This window comes from Physeter macrocephalus, chromosome 13, assembly GCF_002837175.3.
Source record: "Physeter macrocephalus isolate SW-GA chromosome 13, ASM283717v5, whole genome shotgun sequence".
NCBI lineage: Eukaryota > Metazoa > Chordata > Mammalia > Artiodactyla > Physeteridae > Physeter > Physeter macrocephalus.
Genome location: NC_041226.1, coordinates 71,089,868 through 71,111,467, shown reverse-complemented (window position 1 = coordinate 71,111,467; position 21,600 = coordinate 71,089,868). Strand labels below are relative to the sequence as shown.

At 36.4% G+C, this 21,600-nt stretch overlaps 1 protein-coding gene across 7 annotated transcripts in view; it reads right to left on the bottom strand.

The window, feature by feature from the left end:
• Positions 1 to 21,600, bottom strand: part of PCCA (propionyl-CoA carboxylase subunit alpha) — a 378,662-nt gene that overhangs the window by 124,102 nt on the left and 232,960 nt on the right. For 6 of the 7 annotated variants that reach the window (XR_008619078.1, XM_028497435.1, XM_007103730.4 and 3 more), the window contains one exon: positions 11,642 to 11,744. Coding sequence is in view for 6 of the 7 variants with exons in the window: in XM_028497435.1 (XP_028353236.1) it covers positions 11,642 to 11,744 (103 nt within the window). In the remaining variant the exon portion in view is untranslated. Of the gene's footprint in view, positions 1 to 6,881; positions 9,789 to 11,641; positions 11,745 to 21,600 lie in introns of those variants that run through there. The other variant, XM_055089707.1, reaches the window with a different exon arrangement.

Sequence of the window (21,600 nt, the reverse complement as noted above, 5' to 3'; positions counted from 1 at the left end):
TTATCAATTTATACACCTACTAATAATATATGTGGGCCTATTTTCCTACAACCTAATAAAATTAGAAATTATCAAAATTTTCATGTCTGTCAAAATGTAGGTGGAAAATAGTATTTTAACTTGAATTTCTCTGTGTAGTTTAGCACATTTTGTCATTGTGCAGGAGCCATTTATATTTCCTTTGCTACAAATCACCTTTGAACATTTTTTGCCTGGGTGGTTCGTCTTTTTCATATTGATTTGTAAGAGTTCTTTATACACTAAGAACATTCCCCTTTTGTCACTAAAATAAGCTACAAACTTTCCCTCTGGTCTGCTGACTTCTGTATTGGCTTTACTTATGATGCTTTTATATTTTTAGCAGAAAAATTTAACTTTTTTTTTAGCATTACCTTGACTTATTTCCTCAGTAATTTTTTTTCTCAAATGGACAAGTAATTTTATCAGGAAAACAAATGCTTTTGCCAAAGTGAAAGAATTCCATTTCTATACAATATTATGTGTTTCCATTTAAAAAAATCCATTAACAGAAAACATTTTCCTCAAATAGGATAATATTTTTTGTTGCTTTGTTTAGGACAGCTTTAAAAACTGGGGGGAAAAAGGTCCAAGTGAAAAAATTACCTAATAAGAGAAGTAGTTTACATGATCATAACACTGAATTACTGTCACAAGGAAAAAAAAAAGAAATAAATGTTTTAAATATAAAATATTGCATAACTTTGAAAACTTGCTTCAATTTTCTATCATTTATCATGCACTGTAAGTAAATTTTCTAAATAGGATTATAGTCTTTTATTATAAGCCTCTAACAGTACTATGGTATTCATTTTATTATTATTATTTTTGCCGCTCCCTGTGGCATGCAGGATATTAGTTTCCCAACCAAGGATTGAACCCTTGCCTCCTGCAGTAGAAGTGCGGAGTCCTAACCACTGGACCTTCGGGGAATTCCCCACTCTGGTATTCATTTTAAAATGCCGCTACAAAAATGTTCTTTTCTTTTTCTGTTTGCCTACTGTACACTTAAGCCACAGATAAATTTTTATTAAAAAGTCTACCATAGATATAAATGTAATAGTTATCTGACTTTGTCTGCTATTGTCCTTTTTATGTTCAAGAATAAGAGTCTATTCTAAAAATTGACCATAGAGGCAAAGGGACAGATATTATAATGTTTTTTCCCTAAGAAGGGTATTTGAAAATTATTTCTTTAAAAGAACAACGATTCTTACCATGTCCCTATACAAATTCCAGTAACTGAATGATTTAGCATTACTCTCTACAAATGGGATAAAAGAAACAGATTATGACATACAATGCAGGTATAAACTCTATTGAAGATACATTTAAGGTTCTTTTCATTAATATTTGGAAACATAAAGAAAATGTTAATTTGTGCACAAGATTATTTATTGGTATACGCTAAGTTCATTTAATTCTTCATCTTTATGAAAATGTTACATAAAAATACTTAAATCGCTCTACTTAAAACCACAATTTCAAAATGTTCTCTGAACATCAAAACAAACTCTGGTGGAATGTTTTCTTAGTCAAGAAATCTAGAACAAAATGCATGGTGGTAGAACAAATGGGAAAGGGTTGGCTATATTAGAGAAAGAAAAACCTCAAATAATGCGTATATAATTATTTATTATTCATCCATATGTAATTATTATTTTTTATTCATATGTTCATCACCATATTCTTTCTTTGAGAAGAAAAATATAGGTTGGTAATTTCAATGATATGACTACTACAAAACATTTCCCTCCCTCCACCACAAGCATCTAAAGTTGAGACAATTTTACATCAACCAAAATGAACATTATTAAAACAAAATGAAAGCACAAACAAAATCTTTTAGATGCAAAAAATCTTACCTATTTCAAACCTTGTATGGCTCTAAAAAATTATTACTTACTTGGACAAGACTGTAAAATCACCACTAAAAATCAGTATTTTGAATTTTAACATAATTTGAAAAATACGTTAACATCTACAAGAGGTAATAAGATACTAAAAATGCTTTCTGACAGTTACTCTTTTTTTTTTTTTTTTTTTTTTGTGGTATGCGGGCCTCCCCCTGCTGCGGTCTCTCCCGTTGCGGAGCACAGGCCCCGGACGCGCAGGCGCAGCGGCCATGGCTCACGGGCCCAGCCGCTCCGCGGCATGTGGGATCCTCCCAGACCGGGGCGCGAACCCGGTTCCCCCGCATCGGCAGGCGGACGCGCAACCACTGCGCCACCAGGGAAGCCCTTATTTTTTTTATTTTTTTATTTTTTTTTCTGACAGTTACTCTTAACCAGTATCTCTAATTGTATACTTTGTAAAACTGTACATTGTGTGTGTAATACTGTCTGATTTATTCATGTCCTTGCAATGCCTTCTACGCTTCCTTTAAATGGTATGACTTGAGCCTCAATGTTCAACAATCACAAAGAAAATTCCTCTTATCATGTGACAAAACTGTTCTGGCTAGAAGTAAGTGTATTATTCCTTATATTAACAAAGATTTATCCACAGTCTGACAGAGCTAATTTTCCATGTCAGTGCTACTATTGCTCAGAATTTTCTCTAGCAAAACTACTTTGTAAAGTTAGATGCAGAGAGGTACTAGTTCACAGGCCTTGGAATCATACTGACCTGCATTTAATCTTAGATTCTACTCCCAAGCTGTGTGACTTCAGCGACCTTACTTAGTATTTCTGAACCTCAGTTTCCAACTCTTCTGTAAACTAAGGCTAATAACATCTACCTTGTGGCTTACCACTATCTCATTTAGAACAACATACGTAAAGTGTTTACCACAGTGCTTGAGACAAGGAACATAACAGAAGAGACCAGAGTAGTCAGTTGCCTCATAAAAATACCTTTGAATAGGCTAAAATAAGTATCAAAAACAATAATACAACTACAACAAGAAAGGGAAATCCTTTTCTCACTCTACTATTTCTGGAAAATAAATAACAATAAAGAAAGTAAACACTCCCACAATAAAAAACTAAAATTTTCAACAAGCTTTGCTCTCCCATGCCACCATGTCCCAATGTTTTTCCTCACCTTCTTATACTCTGATTTAGAGGCAAGTCCTGGCTTATGTATAAATCATGTTCTAAATGGTTATTCATTAGTCATCTCTGCCATCTAGAACTTCTTCATCTCCCCCTACATCTTTCCTTTCCCCCAGGCAGTTGAGTCCTTAGCGCTCTCTTTCTCACGGATTTAATTAGTTGAAGGCACCTCCATTAAAGCATTTATCTCTGTATTTTAATCACTTTCAAGTCTCCTTCACAATCATAAGTAGAGACTGTTTACGTGGATATCTCTAAGGGAAACTGCCATTAATTCATCTTTTCTCCCCCCCAACGCAGTACCATGTTCATATTAGCAAATTTTCACTGCTTCCTTGGGATGGATATCTAGATGTAGAATTAGTAGACTGGAGAATATCAATGTTATCAAATTATTTTCAGAAAGGGTAAACAAACATATACTCCTATTTAATTTGTCTTTTAGTTGCTGACATCTAGCCCAATAACTATTATTTGGAAAAATTATTTGAAATATTATTTAAAAGGTAAAATATATCCACCACAGTAACAAGGATATAAATAAGTCTAAAAATACTTAAATATTCATGATAAAATACTCATGACAGAACTGAGTCAAGGTTCTGGATAACCCAGATGTTTAACCTTTTGAGGAAATGCGAGATTGTTTTCCAAAGTGGTTACACCATTTTACACTCCCACCAACAGTGTATGAGGGCTCCAATTTCTCTACATCTTCATCAACATTTGTTATTATCTGACTTTCTTATTACAGCCATTCTAGTGGTTGTGAGGTGATATCTCATTGTGGTTTTGATTTGCATTTCCCTGATGACTAATGATTTTGAGCACCCGTGCATTTGCTTACTGGCAACTGGATATTTTCTTTCAGAAATGTCTGTTTAGGTTCTTTGCCCATTTTTATATAGGTTTGTCTTTATTATTAAGTTTTAAGTGTTCTGTAAGTACTTTAAATACAAGTGCTTCATTGGATATATGATTTGCAAATATTTTTTCCCATTCTGTGGTTTGTCTTTTCAGTTTCTTGTTAGTATCCTTTGAAGCAAAGTTTTAAATTCTGACAAAGATCAATTTATCTATTTTTTTCTTTTATTGCTTATGCTTTTGGTGTCAAACCTAAGACACCAATGCCACATGCAAGGTCATGAAGATGTACCCCTATGTTTTCTTCTAAGAGTTTTGTTGCTCTATTTACATCATTTATCCATTTGAGGTTAATTTTTTTTTTTTTTTTTGTGGCTGTGTTGGGTCTTAGTTGCACCACGCAGGATCTTCATTGAAGCATGCGGGATCTTTTGTTGCGGTACGCAGGCTTCTCCCTAGTTGTGGCATGAGGGTTTTCTCTTCTTTAGTTGTGGCATGCGGGCTCCAGAGCACGTGGACTCTTTAGTTTGTGGCACGCAGGCTCTCTTGTTGAGGTGCATGAGCTCAGTAGTTGTGGCGCGCGGGTTCAGCTGCCCCGTGGCATGTAGGATCTTAGTCGCCCAACCAGGGATTGAAACCGCATCCCCCGCATTGGAAGGTGGATTCTTTACCACTGGACCACCAGGGAAGTCCCTTGGGTTAATTTTTTTATATTAACTCACTACGAGGTAGGCACCCAACCTGATTCTTCTACATATGGATACCCAATTGTTCCAGCACCATTTGTTGAAAAGATTATTCTTTCCCCACTGAATTATTTTGGCACCTTTGTCAAAAATCACTTGACCATACATTTATGGATTTGCTTCTGGATTCTCATTTATATTCTATTGATCTGTATGTTTCTTTATGCAAATACTACACTGTCTTGATTTCAAGACAATTTTGTAATAAGTTTTGAAAGGGGGAACTAAGTTCTCCAACTTTGTTCTTTTTTTCAAGATTATTTTGGCTATTCTGGATTCCTTACATTTCTATTTGAATGTTAATAGTATCACCTTGCCAATTTCTGACAAAAATAAAGCTTGGATTCTGATAGGAATTACACTGAATCTGCAGACCAATTTGGGAAGTACTGCCATCTTAATATTTAGTCATTTAATTCATGAATATGAAATGTTCTCTATTTATTTGGATCTTATTTTTCAATAGTTTGTAGTTTTCACAGTATAGGTTTTGCATTTCTTTTGTTAAATTTACTCCTAAGAATTTTATTCTTTTGATGCTCTTGTTAATGAAATGGTTTTCATAATTTTATTTTTGGATGGTTCACTAAAAGTGCATAGAAATACACTTGATTTTTATATATTTATTTTGTATCCTGTACCCTTGCTAAATTTGTTTACTATTTGTAGTAGTTTCTTAATGGGTTTCGTAGAATTTTTGACATACAACAACATATACTCTGCAAACAGATTTTTTAAAATAATATTCAGCAATTATAGTTGGTTTGCTGCTGTTCCAGAAGTGAATCTTTGCCATTTAACTTTTTTTTTTTTAATTTATTTTTGGCTGCATTGGGCCTTCGTTGCTGTGCACAGGCTTTCTCTCTAGTTGCTGCGAGCAGGGGCTACTCTTTGTTGCGGTGCACAGGCTTCTCATTGCGGTGGCTTCTCTTGTTGCAGTGCATGCATGGGCTCTAGGCGTGTGGGCTTCAGTAGTTGTAGCACACGGGCTCAGTAGTTGTGGCTCGCGGGCTCTAGAGTGCAGGCTCATTAGTTGTGGCGCACGGACTTAGATGCTCCGCGGCATGTGGGATCTTCCAGGGCCAGAGATTGAACCCGTGTCCCCTGCATTGGCAGGCGGATTCTTAACCACTGCACCACCAGGGAAGTCCCGCCATTTAACTTCTACTATAAATTTTACCGATACAAAACTTACTTGAAGTTGAAAGAATGAAAGGATTATGACTGTAATTTAAAATGGTAGCAAAGTTTTATGCCTATCAAAAAGTTAGCTTTTGGGGCTTCCCTGGTGGCGCAGTGGTTGCGCGTCCGCCTGCCGATGCAGGGGAACCGGGTTCGTGCCCCGGTCTGGGAGGATCCCGCATACCCAAAAAAAAAAAAAAAAAAAAAAAAAAAAAAAAAAAAAAAGTTAGCTTTTGACCTTTCTATAAGAAGCAAAAACAAAAAAAACAAAAAAAAACTGAGTTTTTAAAAAACCAAAGTATTATTTTCCTTGACCTTAATATTAAATGTTATTTTAGATCATTTAGATTTTTCTTTATAACCATTAGCACAAAAATTACATTGATATGCCAAAATTCAATAGTCTAAAGATTCTGATTATTCTTAAGAAGCAGTTTACAAGGTCCATAGAAAAATGTCTATTAGTGGATCACTGTAACAAAGAATATCTAATTCAATATCGAGGATCATATATAACTTTTTTCTAGTTTATTAGTAGTTAACATGAAATATTGGCCAAAAAATTTTTTTCAGTGCATGTACAGTGCTCACTTTTTCATCCTTGGGAAGGGCAAATTCCTAAGCTAATTTTCTTCACATCAAGAGTACTCTGACATTTTTCTTCAAAGTGAATTGTCTTCCATATGAATATAGTCCATCATCTTTAAGATAAACACATTAATCTTTTCTTTTATCCTGAACTATTTTGAGCAGTTTTGTGTTATGCAGAATAAAAGAGAAGTGGAAAACATCTTGGGAATCCAGAAGGGAATCATGAAAATATTATAGATAAAAAGTCAATCTGTATTTTACATTTATGAGTTTATCATCTTAATAAGCTACATAATATTTCAACTTTGTATTTACCAGATCGTATACTTCTTAATTCTGCTATTCATTCTGACACTTGTATTCAGTTAGAATAAAAACCTAAAACACATAAAATACTTTATCTTCTACTGCTTCTTCACTGCTTTCTTTATTTCCCCAAATTTTCATCCTCCTTACTTTAAAATTTTTTTCACTAAAATACTAAATTGCATTGGTTTGTATCAAATTTGTAATGAATTCTGACAAAAGTTGTCAGAATTTTCTTCCTTTTAAAGGCTAAATAATATTTCATTTTATGTATATAACATATTTTATTTACCAATTCACTTGTCACTGGACCCTTTGGTTGCCTCCACCTCTTGGCTATTGTGAATAAGGCTGCTAAACATGACTGTGCAAATATCTCTTCAAGACTCTGCTTTCAATTTTTTGGATAAACACCTAGCAGGGGAATTGCTGGATCATATGATAGTTCTACTTTTAATTTTTTTGAAGAACCACAATACTGTCTTCCACAGCAGCTGCACCAAGAGTGCCCAAGGGTTCCAGTTTCTCTCCTTCTCAACAGCACTTATTATTTTCTGGAGTTTTTTTTTTTTTTTCCCTTCTTTTTTTAATGGTGGCCATCCTAACTGCTGTGAGTTATCTCCAATTACAGTTTTGACTTGTGTTTCCTTAATGATCAGCAATGTTGAGCAATCTTTTCATGTGCTTGTTGATGACGTCATCTGTATATCTTCTCCAAACAGACATTTGGAGAAATGTCTATTCAAGTCAGTTGCCCATTTTTTTTTTTTTTTTTTTTTTTTGTGGTATGCGGGCCTCCCTCTGTTGTGGTCTCTCCCGTTGCGGGGCACAGGCTCCGGACGCGCAGGCTCAGCGGCCATGGCTCACGGGCCCAGCTGCTCCGCGGCATGTGGGATCCTCCCAGACCGGGGCGCGAACCCGATTCCCCTGCATCGGCAGGCGGACGCGCAACCACTGCGCCACCAGGGAAGCCCCGTTGCCCATTTTTAAATCAGGTTGTTTCTTTGGCTGTTGAGTTCTTTATATATTCTGGATAATATGGAAATATATCACATATATGCAAACATTTTCTCCCATTCCATGGACTGCCTTTTCACTCGTTGACTTTGATGCACAAAAGTTTTAAATTTTGATGTAATCTAACTTATCTATTTTTCTTCTGCTGCCTATGCTTTTGATGTCATACCCAAGAAATTATCATCAAATCCAACATCATGAGGCTTTTCCCGTATTTTCTTCTAACAGTTTTACAGATTTAGCTTTTACATTTAGGTCTTTAATACATTTTGAGTTAATTTTGCATGAGGTGTAAGGTAAGGGTCCAACTTCATTCTTTTGCATGTGGATATCCACTTTTCCCAGTACTATTTGTTGAAAAGACTGTCCTTTCCTTATGGAATGGTCTTGGCACTCCTGTCAAAAATCACTTGATTATAGGGACTTCCCTGGTGGCACAGTGGTTAAGAATCCGCCTGCCAATGCAGGGGACAAGGGTTTGAGCCCTGGTCTGGCAAGATCCCACATGCCGCAGAGCAACTAAGCCTGTGTGCCACAACTACTGAGCCTGCGCTCTAGAGCTGGTGCTCCACAACAAAAGAAGCCACCACAATGCGAAGCCCTCGCACCGCAACAAAGAGTAGCCCCTGCTCGCCGCAACTAGAGAAAAGCCCGCACACAGCAACAAAAACCCAATGCAGCCAAAAATAATAAATAAGTAAATAAATAAATTTATTTTTTAAAAAAATCACTCGATTATATATCCAAGGGTTTATTTCTGGCTCTCAATTCTATTCTGTTGGTCTATGTGTCTGTCTTACTAGTGTACCACAGTTTTGATTACTGCAGTTTTGTAATAAATTTTGAAATCAGGAAGTGTGAGCTCTCCAACTTTGTTCTTCTTTTTCAAAATTGTTTTAACTATTTTGGGTCCCTTGAGATTCCATATGAATTTCTGGATTTTTCTTCTATTTCTGCAAAAAATCAGTTGGGATTTTGATAGGGATGACATTGAATCTGTAGATCGCTTTGGATAATATTAACATTTATAGCAACATTAAGTCTTCCAATCCATGAACATGAGATGGCTTTCCATTTATTTGTGTCCTCTTTAATTTCTTTCAGCAACATTTTGTTGTTTCCAGTGTACAAGTCTTTGTCCTCTACGTCTTAAGTTTATTCCTAAGTAACCTTATTCTTTTTGGTGCTATTGTAAATTGAACTGTTTTTGCTTTGTGTATTTTAAAATCTTACATAAATGGTATCATTAAGTATATATATTTTTCACAATTTTCTTTTTCACTATGATTATGGTACATGAAATGTTTCACTATTATTATGGCACACTGAAGTGTAACAACATGTACAAGAAAGACACATGATACCTTCAGGACAGCTGTCACTGCTAGGGAGGAAGAGGCAGATGGGATGATGTAAAGAAGAGATTTAGCTGTATCTAGGGGTGTTTTTCTGTTGTAATAGGAGACTTATATAGCAGATTTGTACATTTGCTATATTTTCCTCATTTGAAATACCTTATAATTTTTTTAAAGTTTTTAATAAAAGAACTTTAGAAAACGTGAACACATTACTGTGAGGTAAACAAATATGTACTACCTCTTGGGTCATTAACCTGGACTGTCACCTCTAGGCTGATTAATTTTCTATTGATGTGGCAGAGGGTGACACTATTCAGCTTGTCTCCTTTCATAATACTGATGTCAAATGAAGCTCAGTCCAAATACATTTAGGAAAAAGGGATATACTATCAGTAATACTCCATTTTTATTAGGTTTGATGCTTCTGATAGTAGCTAAGCCAATACATACAGGAAGTAGTTTTTGATACTATATATCAAGGTGGATATTTTCCAGGGAAAATTTTAATGCATTAATTTTGATGTGTTTTTTAAATAAACCTACTTTCTTCATGAGCTAAAAAGTAAAACAGGGGGTAATTCTACAGCAAAAATTCAAAAGACACCACTTGAGCTGTCAAGCCAATGGTCTCTAGCTTTCCAACAGGGAACCTGAAACAAGCACAAAGAAATAACAGCTCTAAGAAGTAATCTGGGCAGTTTCTTATTAAGGCAAGGCACTGCTTAGAGAAACATTGTATCAGAGTATCAGATTAAGAATAACACTTCAGTGGTGACTCAGTACAGAACTGAAAATTATGCTAAAGTCTACATTTTTGTAGAGTTAAGCTTCCCTGAGGAAAATGCTACACTATTTTTTACTATTCAATACATGTAATTTGTTACTCAACCTGATGTACAGTTAAGTGTCCACTTACAAAGCTATTTTTTAAAATAATCAAGATAGAAAGGAGGAACATAAAGAATCACATAAATTCATACAAAATATATCATAAGACCACTGTTTAACTCTATCATAGTTTTCGTTTTAAGACAGTTGAGCGAAATATCTTTTAGTAACAAATGCTTTAGCAATTTTGGCATACAAAATAAATCACAAAATTTAAAGACAACCAAGGAGACCACCCTTAATTCAGGAATTAATCTGATTTACTTGTGACTCTGACAATCACACAGAATGTCACCTTCTCCACTGTAACAGCCTCATACTTACCTAGCACATGGTACGCATGTAATAAGTATTTGCTGAATAAATGAATTCTCATTAATTCTTTTTTTTTTTTTTCTTGCGGTACGTGCACCTCTCACTGTTGTGGCCTCTCACGTTGCGGAGCACAGGCTCCGGACGCGCAGGCTCAGCGGCCATGGCTCACGGGCCCAGCCGCCCCGCGGCATGTGGGATCCTCCCAGACCGGGGCACGAACCCACGTCCCCTGCATCGGCAGGCGGACTCTCAACCACTGCACCACCAGGGAAGCCCTAATTCTTGATGCAGTATTTTCTACCTGGGATCCAGAATCTGCCATACACTTCAAGCCTCTCCGGGTGTTGTTTTCAATGAAATTATATTATTTTGATTTTCATATCCTGTTTAAATCTTTTGATGAAAAGTCATTTTCCTCCCAATAACATGACATTTCAATGCAACTTAGCCATGAGAGGAGAAATGTAGATTAATATTCACTATACTAACTTATATACTACATATAATGAACATATAATATTCATTATACTAACTATATAACTATATAGCAGCTTCTGTGGGTTCAGGCTCAAAGTAAAAAAGGACCCAAGTTATAATAGTAACTCTTGGGAATTCCCTGGCAGTCCAGTGGTTAGGACTCGGCACTTTCACTGCTGGGGCCCGGGTTCAATCCCTGCAGGGAACTAATATCCCACAAGCCGTGTGGACTAAATAGATAGATAGATAGATAGATAAAAAACAGTAACTCTTCATGGTATTTTTCTGGCAATCTTAAACCACAGAATTTAAACATGTCATTCATACCACAGAAGATCAATCTTAAACTAAAGCAGTTCTGTTACGGATACTATCCAAGGCGTTTAAGTTATTCTAAACAAAAGGAATGTCACTGTCAGGTAAATTTAGCCTAAAGAATGTCTCACAACATTAAATCTCAAGAAAATGTTATATGAGGCTTCAGATTACTTGTTTTAAAAGAAACAGCTATCATACATTTGGAATTATCATTAAAGATGCTCTTCTCTATAACAAAGGCAAAAGTATTACTTTTCAATAACAAAAGAAAAATGAATCAGGTGTCAGGAAGTGGGTTTAGAATGTGGCTAAGTCTGGGAATACATTTCCTCTTTAACATAAGAGACAAAAATTTCCATTTACATTCAGCTTCCTAAAGAAGATGAAACAGATACATAGCTATGTCGTAGATTCAAAAGATGAGACTCATGGAACATGTTAAAAAGTGTTTTAAATATTCACAGGTAATTTCAAGATTATCAAAAATAAAAAAAATAAAACTCACAGAGAATGTTGGCCCACTGTTGGATGCTACAACAGTATAAACTTCATCATGCAATTTTACTGAGAGCTCCCAGTCGGCCACTTGTGGTTTTACAATAGGCACTCTGAAGTAGAAAGAAAAGAAAAAGAGTTAATAATTTTATATTATTCTCTCTCAGTAAACTGATTTTCCTTTGACATTAAGTGTGCAGAGTAAAACCACCAAACCCTGCATTTCAGAACATTTTATTTCACAAGGTTCTATCTTTGGAAAAAAGCTTTAAGATGGAAACTAGAGAGATTAAAACCAAAAAAGAACACATACACACACACACACACAGAGACACTCCAAAGACAACAGCAGTCATTCTGAAATAATTGTGGTACCATCACCTCGTCTATGAATTTGAGCTGCTTAATTTTGACAGTCCTTCAAAAATTAACCTTCTTTAAGCAATGTTAATTTCTTTTCAATATTTGGTCATTGTTCAAGACTGTTTTTAAAACCTCACAATGCTAATCTTTTCTTTTTTCCAGGTTGAGTTATAATTCATATGCAAAAAACTGCACATGTATACAATTTGATGCATTTGGACATATTTATTCACTCATGTTACCATCACCACAATCAAGGTAATAAACATATCCATCACCTCCAAAAGTTTCCTTGTGTCCAATTGTTTTGTTTCAGTTTCTTGTTTGTTTGTTTGTCTGGGTGAAAAAACAACATCAGTGATGCTAATCTTAACACACAGGTCTTTTTCTGTGAATGATCAATATTACGTGCTCCAGAAAAATTGGGACAAGCAGCCAGAGACAAAAAGCATTTTTGGAATACAAATGTTTCTCCCAAATTTTTAAAGTAACAAAATTTTAATGATTTCTGAATTAACCTAATTTAAGTATGGCATATTTACATTATTTATAGTTGTGAATATTGACTAAGCACTAAACATGTAGTATCAAGACTCTGGCTTAATTCTTAGTTCCAAAAAAATGTTGCAGGCTACGTTTTAACACCCCCCTGAATTTCAAAGGGGTCCCTGTGTAGTCAATAAAAAAGAGTCAGAGTCAAAAAAATTATGATTAGACTCAAATCACCTCTAGTCACGGTGTCTAATGGAGGATGATAAATAAGTTTAGGTGAATATTTGTATTCAGCACACTACTTACTGAATTCTTTTAAGATGAAGAAAATGTTTTTAATACTACACAGATAAAAATTAAAGTTAAAAAAATGCATAAACAAATCAAGACTAATGCACACTGTAGGCCTGGAAAGATTCTTTTTTGGCAATTTGAAGAGGATTGTTTCAGAGGACAGAGCTTCACGCATGAGAACTTGAAAGAACAACAGGGGAGGAGAGAGGAGGGAGAGGAGGAGTCGGGGGAGAGAGAGAGAGAGAGAGAGAAGGCATATGGGGCGGAGAGGAGGGAAAGGAGGAGGGTGACTGCGATCCAGCTTGGCCTCTGTTGGCATCTTGTCCACAGGGCATTTGTTTGTTCATGTTTGTCTCCCCCATTGGCCTGTGAGCTCCTAAAAGCACAAGATCATGCCTTATTTTATATCCCCAAACCTCAGCACAGGCTGGGGAGAAAGGGCTGAGGGGGACAGTGGGAAAGAAGCAGTGGAGCATCCACTAGGTACGAAGCCCCTCACAGGAGAGGCCGTGTCTCCCCAGGGACACATCGTGAGCCACTGAAGGAGAGCGAGCCTCGAGCTCCCAGGCTCCCCCGGGCTGCCTGGGACTCTGTGGATGACCTCACTATGCTCACTTGGTTCAACTTCAAATGAGATCAACACCCCATCCTCTCAGGAGTACTGCAATGACAGAAACAACCTCACGGCTAGATTACTGTGCAGCCTGGCTTTCTGGACTCTGCTATCCTCGATAAGTAGATCACTCTCCTGCTCAGGACTGTTCCGTGGTTTTCTATTTTACATCAGGTTAAGCCTTAATTAATCAACCTATCATTCAAGTTTCTTAAAAAATGAGTCCCCACTCTTTGCATTTAATTTTATTTCTGATTATTCTCTGACTCGTATATCCGGCTGGGCCAAGGCCTGAAATTCCTTCACAAACCAAACTGAGCCAAGCTGACATGAGCGGGGGAACCAAGCACAGTGGCTACAAGCTCAGGTGCCAGTGACTTGCCGAAGTTGGCAGAAAACCCAGCTCTGTCATTAATCAGCTCTGAGCTTGAGCAAAAGTCTGTTTCCTTATGTATAAAATTAAGATAGAATAGCATCTGCATCATAGTGATGTATTGAGGATAAAATTAAATAATGCATATAAGTGTTCATTTTTATTATGATGATTTGTCCCAACTCTAGGCCTATACTCTTGTTTTCCCCCATAACTGAAATCCCATTAAGGAAACTTTAGATTCCTTCTCTCTGCTTCTCAAACTAACAGATTTTTCAAAAAGAATATTTAACTTCCTCACCTAATTATAGTACAAACTTCAGTGATCTCCCTTCTACTTAACCTCTAGTATACGCTTAATACTTTTCACAATTCAGTGGCCCAGTAAGTCTTTCAAGTAAATGTGGAGCCCAATTTCCCAAGAGGCTTCTTGGGAAGTCGTTGATCCTGACATCCTGTTCGAAAGCAGAACACATTTTCCCACAGAAAGCAATCTTACAGATGGTGGCGAGATGTAGTCGCCACTCTTTGGAACCTAACTACTATTTATTTTTCCACTGTTTTATTTTGATCCACATCTGTTTCATATGTGTTAGAACCTGCCCCCAAGAGGACCTGTAGAGAGAGCATAGGCTCTTGAGTTGAAATGCTGAGGTCTAACCTCAGCCCATTCTCTTACTAGCATTGTACCAGGAGCTCATTCAATCCTTTTGAACCAAAATTTCCACACCTGTAAAATAAGGATCAGAGCAGAGTTGGTGAGATAACAGGGGAAAGCTGCTGCTGCTTCTGAACATACAACTCCTGAAGCAGCACTTTTCTAGCCATATAGAAAGAGGCTTCTCTGTGAAAGCAAGACCTTGAGACACCAAGAAAAGGGGGACAAACTGTGGAACCTCTTCTTTTTTTCTTGCGGTACGCAGGCCTCTCACTGTTGTGGCCTCTCCCGTTGCGGAGCACAGGCTCCGGACGCGCAGGCCCAGCGGCCATGGCTCACGGGCCCAGCCGCTCCGCGGCACGTGGGATCCTCCCGGACCGGGGCACGAACCCGTGTCCCCTGCATCGGCGGGCGGATTCTCAACCACTGCACCACCAGGGAAGCCCTGGAATCTCTTTATATGAGTTCACTCTTCTACAAAGTTTGCTAAGATTCCTTCTGGCTTTACATAAGTTTGAAAGTAGTTTGTTTTGTTTTGTTTTTGAATAAAATGGATGGGGTTGGGCATATATACCCAATATAAATATCAGTAAGCTCTACAATAGAAATAAACTATAACTATAAATAAATATAATAATACATATCAACCTGAAAGTATATGTGCTCTATTTCTGCAAAATTATTGAAACCGGATTAACAAGAATTACTTTGAAACAATGAAATTAACTCCACCAGCACAAATATGTCTATAATGATAATAATTACCTAAAGTTATATTTTAAATTTTTAAAAAGAATTATATTTCTTCACTAAACCCAAAATAGTCTCAAAGAAGATTTTATGAACAACTCTCTGAAAGGTGGGGAGGGGTGGGAGTCTTGGAGCTTTACTCAACTCACTGTAGTAATGATATACAGAAAACAGCCCCCTCTACTGAAGTGTCTGTCTAGTGAAAGAGACTGCTATCTGATCAAAAATTTCATCTATGTGACTTATTAGTTAACTGGAAAGCTGATACCATTTAAGCTACTACTTCAAAAACAAACAAACCAACCAGTAAAAAGGAATTCACATAAACAGCTACTCACAAAGCAAATCAAATAACAGCTCTTACCCAGACCTGTCCACTTTGATTATCATCAGTCAGCCAAAATGAATATGCTCAATTAAACTAAATTTTTCTACATTTTATGGTAAAAAGCTGTCAGCTGATTGTCACAAATGTTAATGCTAATACATTTAAACTATTGGAATATTTTACTCAAAAAGGTGCAAGGAATACTAACTCAAGTATGTTGCTATTGCATGTCATTTGTTAAAGCAGATTTTGTGTAAACATAACTAACAGCATCTTTAGTGATCAAGGATGGTAAGAATCTCAAAACCATAGTATCAGACACTCAGAAATGCTGGTTTACAATTGTGCCATTACCTATTTAGGAGTGAAATACTGAGTTAAAACAATGTTAGTGGTCAAAGAATCATTAAGCAATCCTTCATCATAACTTTCACAGTGGGTGGTCTGTAAAATGATCAAGAATAATATGCTGCATTCCATGGCTGCAGAGGTCAGCTTCTGCATACAAATCTTTGCAAGAAGAAAAAGGCCTTCAGAAAAGTGGGCCATTCATCTGCACCAAGTTCAGAGAATTTCCAGCATGGTGAAAAGATATGTTATGCAAGCACATAGATGTATTCAGTGGGGGTAGACAGAACCAGCTACATGGAGACTACAAAGGAGCCCTCCCATGGCTCATGAATAAGTCGAGGAAATGATCAGAAAAAAAAGGAGAGAGATGTTTAGACAGATGGCCCACTTAAAATGCCTGAGACAGGGCATAAGCAATTTTAATGAAACTTTAGATCTAGCATATGAATTGTGTCTTATTTCCTCCAGAAAAAAAAAAAAAAAAACCAGCCCAAAGAAGACAAAAATTCAACAATTCACTGAAAACCCCACTTTTAGCAAGTTGGGATGGAGGAAGAGTTTTATTAGTGTGATAAATTCACATAAAATTCTTCACAGAGCCATCAGCTATCAAAATGAATATACAAAGCATGGAATGAACAGATTAAAAGAATTTTAAACAGAAGTCTACTGCCAAACCAAACAAAAATCTAAGCCTTATTATGTGAGAACTTACAACACTCCAACATTAAAGTTCATCACTGCAGAAGAAAGATAAAAGCAGCATTTTCAGAGAACCTCTTCAAAGCTAGAACTTGTCATAGTGGAGGAACAGACTTCTGACTGTATGCAGTTTAAAATGTGTACATTAGAACGTAGGAGACTGTGCAGAAGAATGTGTATCACAAAATAGTGCTAGAAAGAGTTAAGGAACATTACCAAGTCTGGAGTCTTAGCATTACACAAATGACACCTGAATCTAGAAATGGACAGTATGACTTATAATCTTAAACACATTTCAATATTATGCAAACCCTATTTTCTTCTTCCGCCAATAAGGGTTTATGGTTCTCAATTTGAACTTTGGGCACAGCTAGTGAAGAAAGGCAATGATGGTGGTGATTAAGCATCACCCCTGCAGGCCCTAGTTTCTGACTGCTTGATCACTAACCACAAAAGCTACATGACCTTTACAAGTTACTATACTCCTTGTACCTCAGTTTCCTTATCAGTAAGACAAAGGCAGTAAGAATACTTAATTCACATGTTGATTAAATGAAATAAAAGGTATAAAATGGTTAGACTCATGCTTGGCACATAAAGGCTAAATAAGAGACACTATCATCATTATCATAATTTGGTGCAATAATATCCAAAGTCCGCCTCTATTATTTCAACAACCTGTTATTCAATATTAATATACAATTTACATACAGTGAAATTAAAAAACCTTAAGCTCCATCATTTATCTTCCCCACAACAGTTCAAAAATAGTGTCACATAAACAAACTTCAAAAATATGCACTCTCGTGTGTGGTTTTTGCCCACTATAATTCTTCTGAGGTTCATTCAAATTGAATCATTCATTCTTTTTCGATTGCGGAGTAGTACTCTACTGTATAATACAAGCATAATAAAATGCGTTCACCCTTTTGTTGATGGGCATTTGGGTTGTTTCCAATTTGGGACTCTTATGAACAAAGCCGCTATAAACATTCTTTGTACAAGTCTTTTTTGAGGACTTATGTTTTCATTTCATTTCATTGTGAGTAAAAAAAATCTAAGAGTGGAAATTCCACGGTGAACGTATGTTTAATTTTACAAAAACTGCCGAACTGTTTTCCAAAGTATTAAAACATACCTATACTCACATCAGCAATGGAGTTTGCTCCACAGCCTTGCCACCATTTGCTGGTGTTAGTCTTTCTACTTCTAGCCAGACTGGAGGCTGAGAAACCACAACTCTTCATAGTTTAATATTCATTTCCCTTAGGACTAATAATGTTGAACACCTACACATCAGTGCTTATTGGCCACTTGTATTCAAGTTTTTGCCCATTTTGTATTAGGATGTTGGCCTTAATTACTGATATGCAGGAGTTCTTTACTTCAGATAGAAAGCCTTTGTCAGATTTATGTATTATTAATATGTTCTCCCCCTCTGTGGCTTATTAATTTTCTTAAAAAATCTTACCTTCAGGAGAATTTTTAATTAAAAAATTAATTTTTAATCTCTTAACAGCAGTTTAAGGTTTTCAGAAAACTTCAGCAGGAAGTACAAAGATTTTCCTAAACATACCCTCAACTCACCCCACCTGACACAGTATCCCTGTTAATTAACATCCTGCATTAGTGCCTACATCTGTTACAACTGATGAACCAAAGCTGATACATTATTATTATTAACCAATGTCCATAGGGATCACTGTTTGTGTTGCACATTCTAGGGTCTGAACAAATGTATAAGGACATGTATCTACCATTAAAGTATCATACAGAATAGTTTCACTGCCCTAAAAAAGTCCCGTGCTCTACCTATTCAACCTCCCGTCCTCACCCCTGCTGAATCCCTGACAACCACTGATCTTTACTGTGTCTCCACAGTTTTGCCTTTTCACGAATGTTGTACAGCTAGAATCATATGGAACGTAGCCTTTCCAGATTGGCTTCTTTTCATTTAGTATTATGCATTTAAGGTTCCTCCATGTCTTTTGTAATTACAGAAGAAATATTCTTAAAGAAAACGCCTTCATGCTAGAAGATACAATGATGTCTCATTTTAATTCCTAAAATTTGAACTTCTATTACACCATCAGGAAAATAAATTCTTAAATATAAAATATATAATTTTTTAAAATTGTAAACAGCTTTAGTGATAAAATTCACACATCATAAATTGAACTCACCTGAAGTGTACAATGCATTGGTTTTTAGTATATTCACAGAGTTGTGTATCCATCACCACAACCAATTTTAAAACATTTTCATAACCCCAAAAGGAAACTTTGGACCCATTAGCAGTCATTTCACATTCCCCGCCTCTGGCCTATGCAGCCCTATGCAGCTACTAATGTACACTCTATTTCTCCACTTTGCTTATTCTAGACATTTCATATATAATGAATCATAAAATCTGGAGTCTCTTGTGCCTGCCTTATTTCATTTAGCATAGTGTTTTCAAATTTCACTCATGTTGTATGAAGTATCTCATTTATTTTTATTACTGAATAATATTCCATTCTATAAATACACATTTTATTTAACATTATATATCTATTAATCACTTCATGGACGTTTCCACTGCCTATTATGAAAAATGCCCACTATGAACATTTGTATACAACATTCGTGTGGACATATGGGTTAATCTCCCTTGGGTATATATAGTTGAGAGTGGAATAGCTGGGTCATGTGATGCTGTCTTACATTTTGAGAAACTGCCAAATTATTTCCAGGTTTGCATCATTTTACTCATCAATTTCCACCAGGAATGTATAAGTGTCCCAATTTCTCCACATTATCAGCAACACTTTGTTATTGTCTTTTTGATTATAGTCAGCCTAGTGTATGTAAAGTGGTATCTCATTTTGATTTTGATTTGCAATTTCCCTAATAACTAGTGATGCTGAGCATCTTTTCGTGGGCTTGTTGACCATTTGTATATCTTCACTGGAAAAATTTCTATTCATTCCTTTGCCCATTTTTTAATTGGGTTGTCTTTTTTATTATTGAGTTATAAGAATTCTTTATATATTCTAGAAAAAAATCTCTTATCAAATATATGATTTGCAAGTATTTTCCTCCATTCTGTAGGCGTCTTTTCACTTACTTGATGCTGTCCTTTAAAACACAAAATCTCTTAATTTTGATGAAATACAATTTATCTATTTTTTTTCTTTTGTTGCTTATGCATTTGGCTCTTACATAAGAAATCACTGACTAACCAAAAGTAACAAAGATTAACTCCTATGTTTCCTTCTAAGAGTTTTGTAGTTTCGCTCTTAGTTTCATGCTTTTTTTAAGTTCATTTTTGTGCAGTGTAGGGAGGGATCCAACTTCAATTTCTGACATGGAGATATCCAGCTACTCCAGCAGCACTTATTGAAAACAATTATTCTTTACCCAATGGATTGTAGTCATAACACTTGTTGAAATCAACTGATCATACTATAACAATTTATTTCTGGACTCTTAGTTCTATTCCACTGATCAACACATCTACTATTCCTATGCCAGTACCACACTGTCTTGATTACTCTTTGTACTAAGTTTTGAAATTGGGAAGTATGAGTCCCCCATTTTTCTTCTTTTTTTTGTGGTACGCGGGCCTCTCACTGTTGTGGCCCCTCCCGTTGCGGAGCACAGGCTCCGGACGCGCAGGCTCAGCGGCCATGGCTCACGGGCCTAGCCGCTCCGCGGCATGTGGGATCTTCCCGGACTGGGGCACGAACCTGCATCCCCTGCATCAGCAGGTGGACTCTCAACCACTGCGCCACCAGGGAAGCCCCTGTTCTTCCTTTTTGAGATTGTTTTGGTTATGCTGAATCTCTTGCATTTTCGTACAAATTTTGGAATATGATTATTTCTGCAGAAAAACACAGCTGGGGTTTAATAGGGATTGCATCAAATCTGTATGTCATTAATATTAGGTCCTCTGATCTGTGAATGTGGGATGCTAACCCATTTATTTAAATTGTCTTTATTTCAGCCATTGTTCTGTAGTTTTCGGTACACAAGTCTTACACTTCTTTTTAAAAATTTTTGTGCTGAAGTATCGTATTCTTTTTGGTGCTTCTGTAAAATAAAATTGTTTTGTTAATTTTATTTTTGGTTTGTAACACCACTATTGCATAAAAATAAAATTGATATTTATATATCATTCTTATATTCCACAACCTTGCAAAAGTCATTTATTAGTTTAATAGGTTTTTTTGTGAATTCCCTAAGATTTTCTACATACAAGATCATGTCACCTGCAAACAGAGATAGTTTTACTTCTTTCCCATCTTGATACCTTTAATTCTTCTTGCCAAACTGCCCAAGCTAGGAACTCTAGTACAATGTTGAAAAAAGTAACAGCAAATTTCCTTATCTTATTCTTGACCTTAGCAGAAAAAACATTCAGTTGTATACCACTAAATATGATGTTAGCTGTGGATTTTTTGTAGATGGCCTTCATTAGGTTGAGGAAGTTCCCTTCTATTCCTAATTGGTTTTGAGTGTTTTGGGTTTTTTTTTTTTTTTTTTTACTAGATTTATTTATTTATTTTGGCTGCATTGGGTCTTCATTGTTGCATACAGGCTTTCTCTCTAGTTGTGGTGAGCAGGGGCTACTCTTCGTTGTGGTGCACGGGCTTCTCATTGTAGCAGCTTCTCTTGCTGCAGAGCACGGGTTCTAGGCACACGGGCTCAGTAGTTGTGGCTTGCGGGCTCTAGAGCGCAGGCTCAGTAGTTGTGACACACGGGCTTCGCAGCTCCACGGCACGTGGGATCTTCCCGGACCAGGGCTCGAACCCGTGTCCCCTGCGTTGGCAGGCGGATTCTTAACCACTGCACCACCAGGGAAGTCCCTGGTTGAGTGTTTTTGTCATGAAAGGCTGCTGGATTTTGCCAAACGTTTTTCCTGCATTTATTGAGATAATTCTGTGATTTTTCCCCTTTACTCTATTAACATGATTTATCACATTGATTGTTTTTTGGATGTTAAACCAACTGTGTATACGTAGGATAAAACTCACGTGGTTATGGTATACAATCATTTTATACAT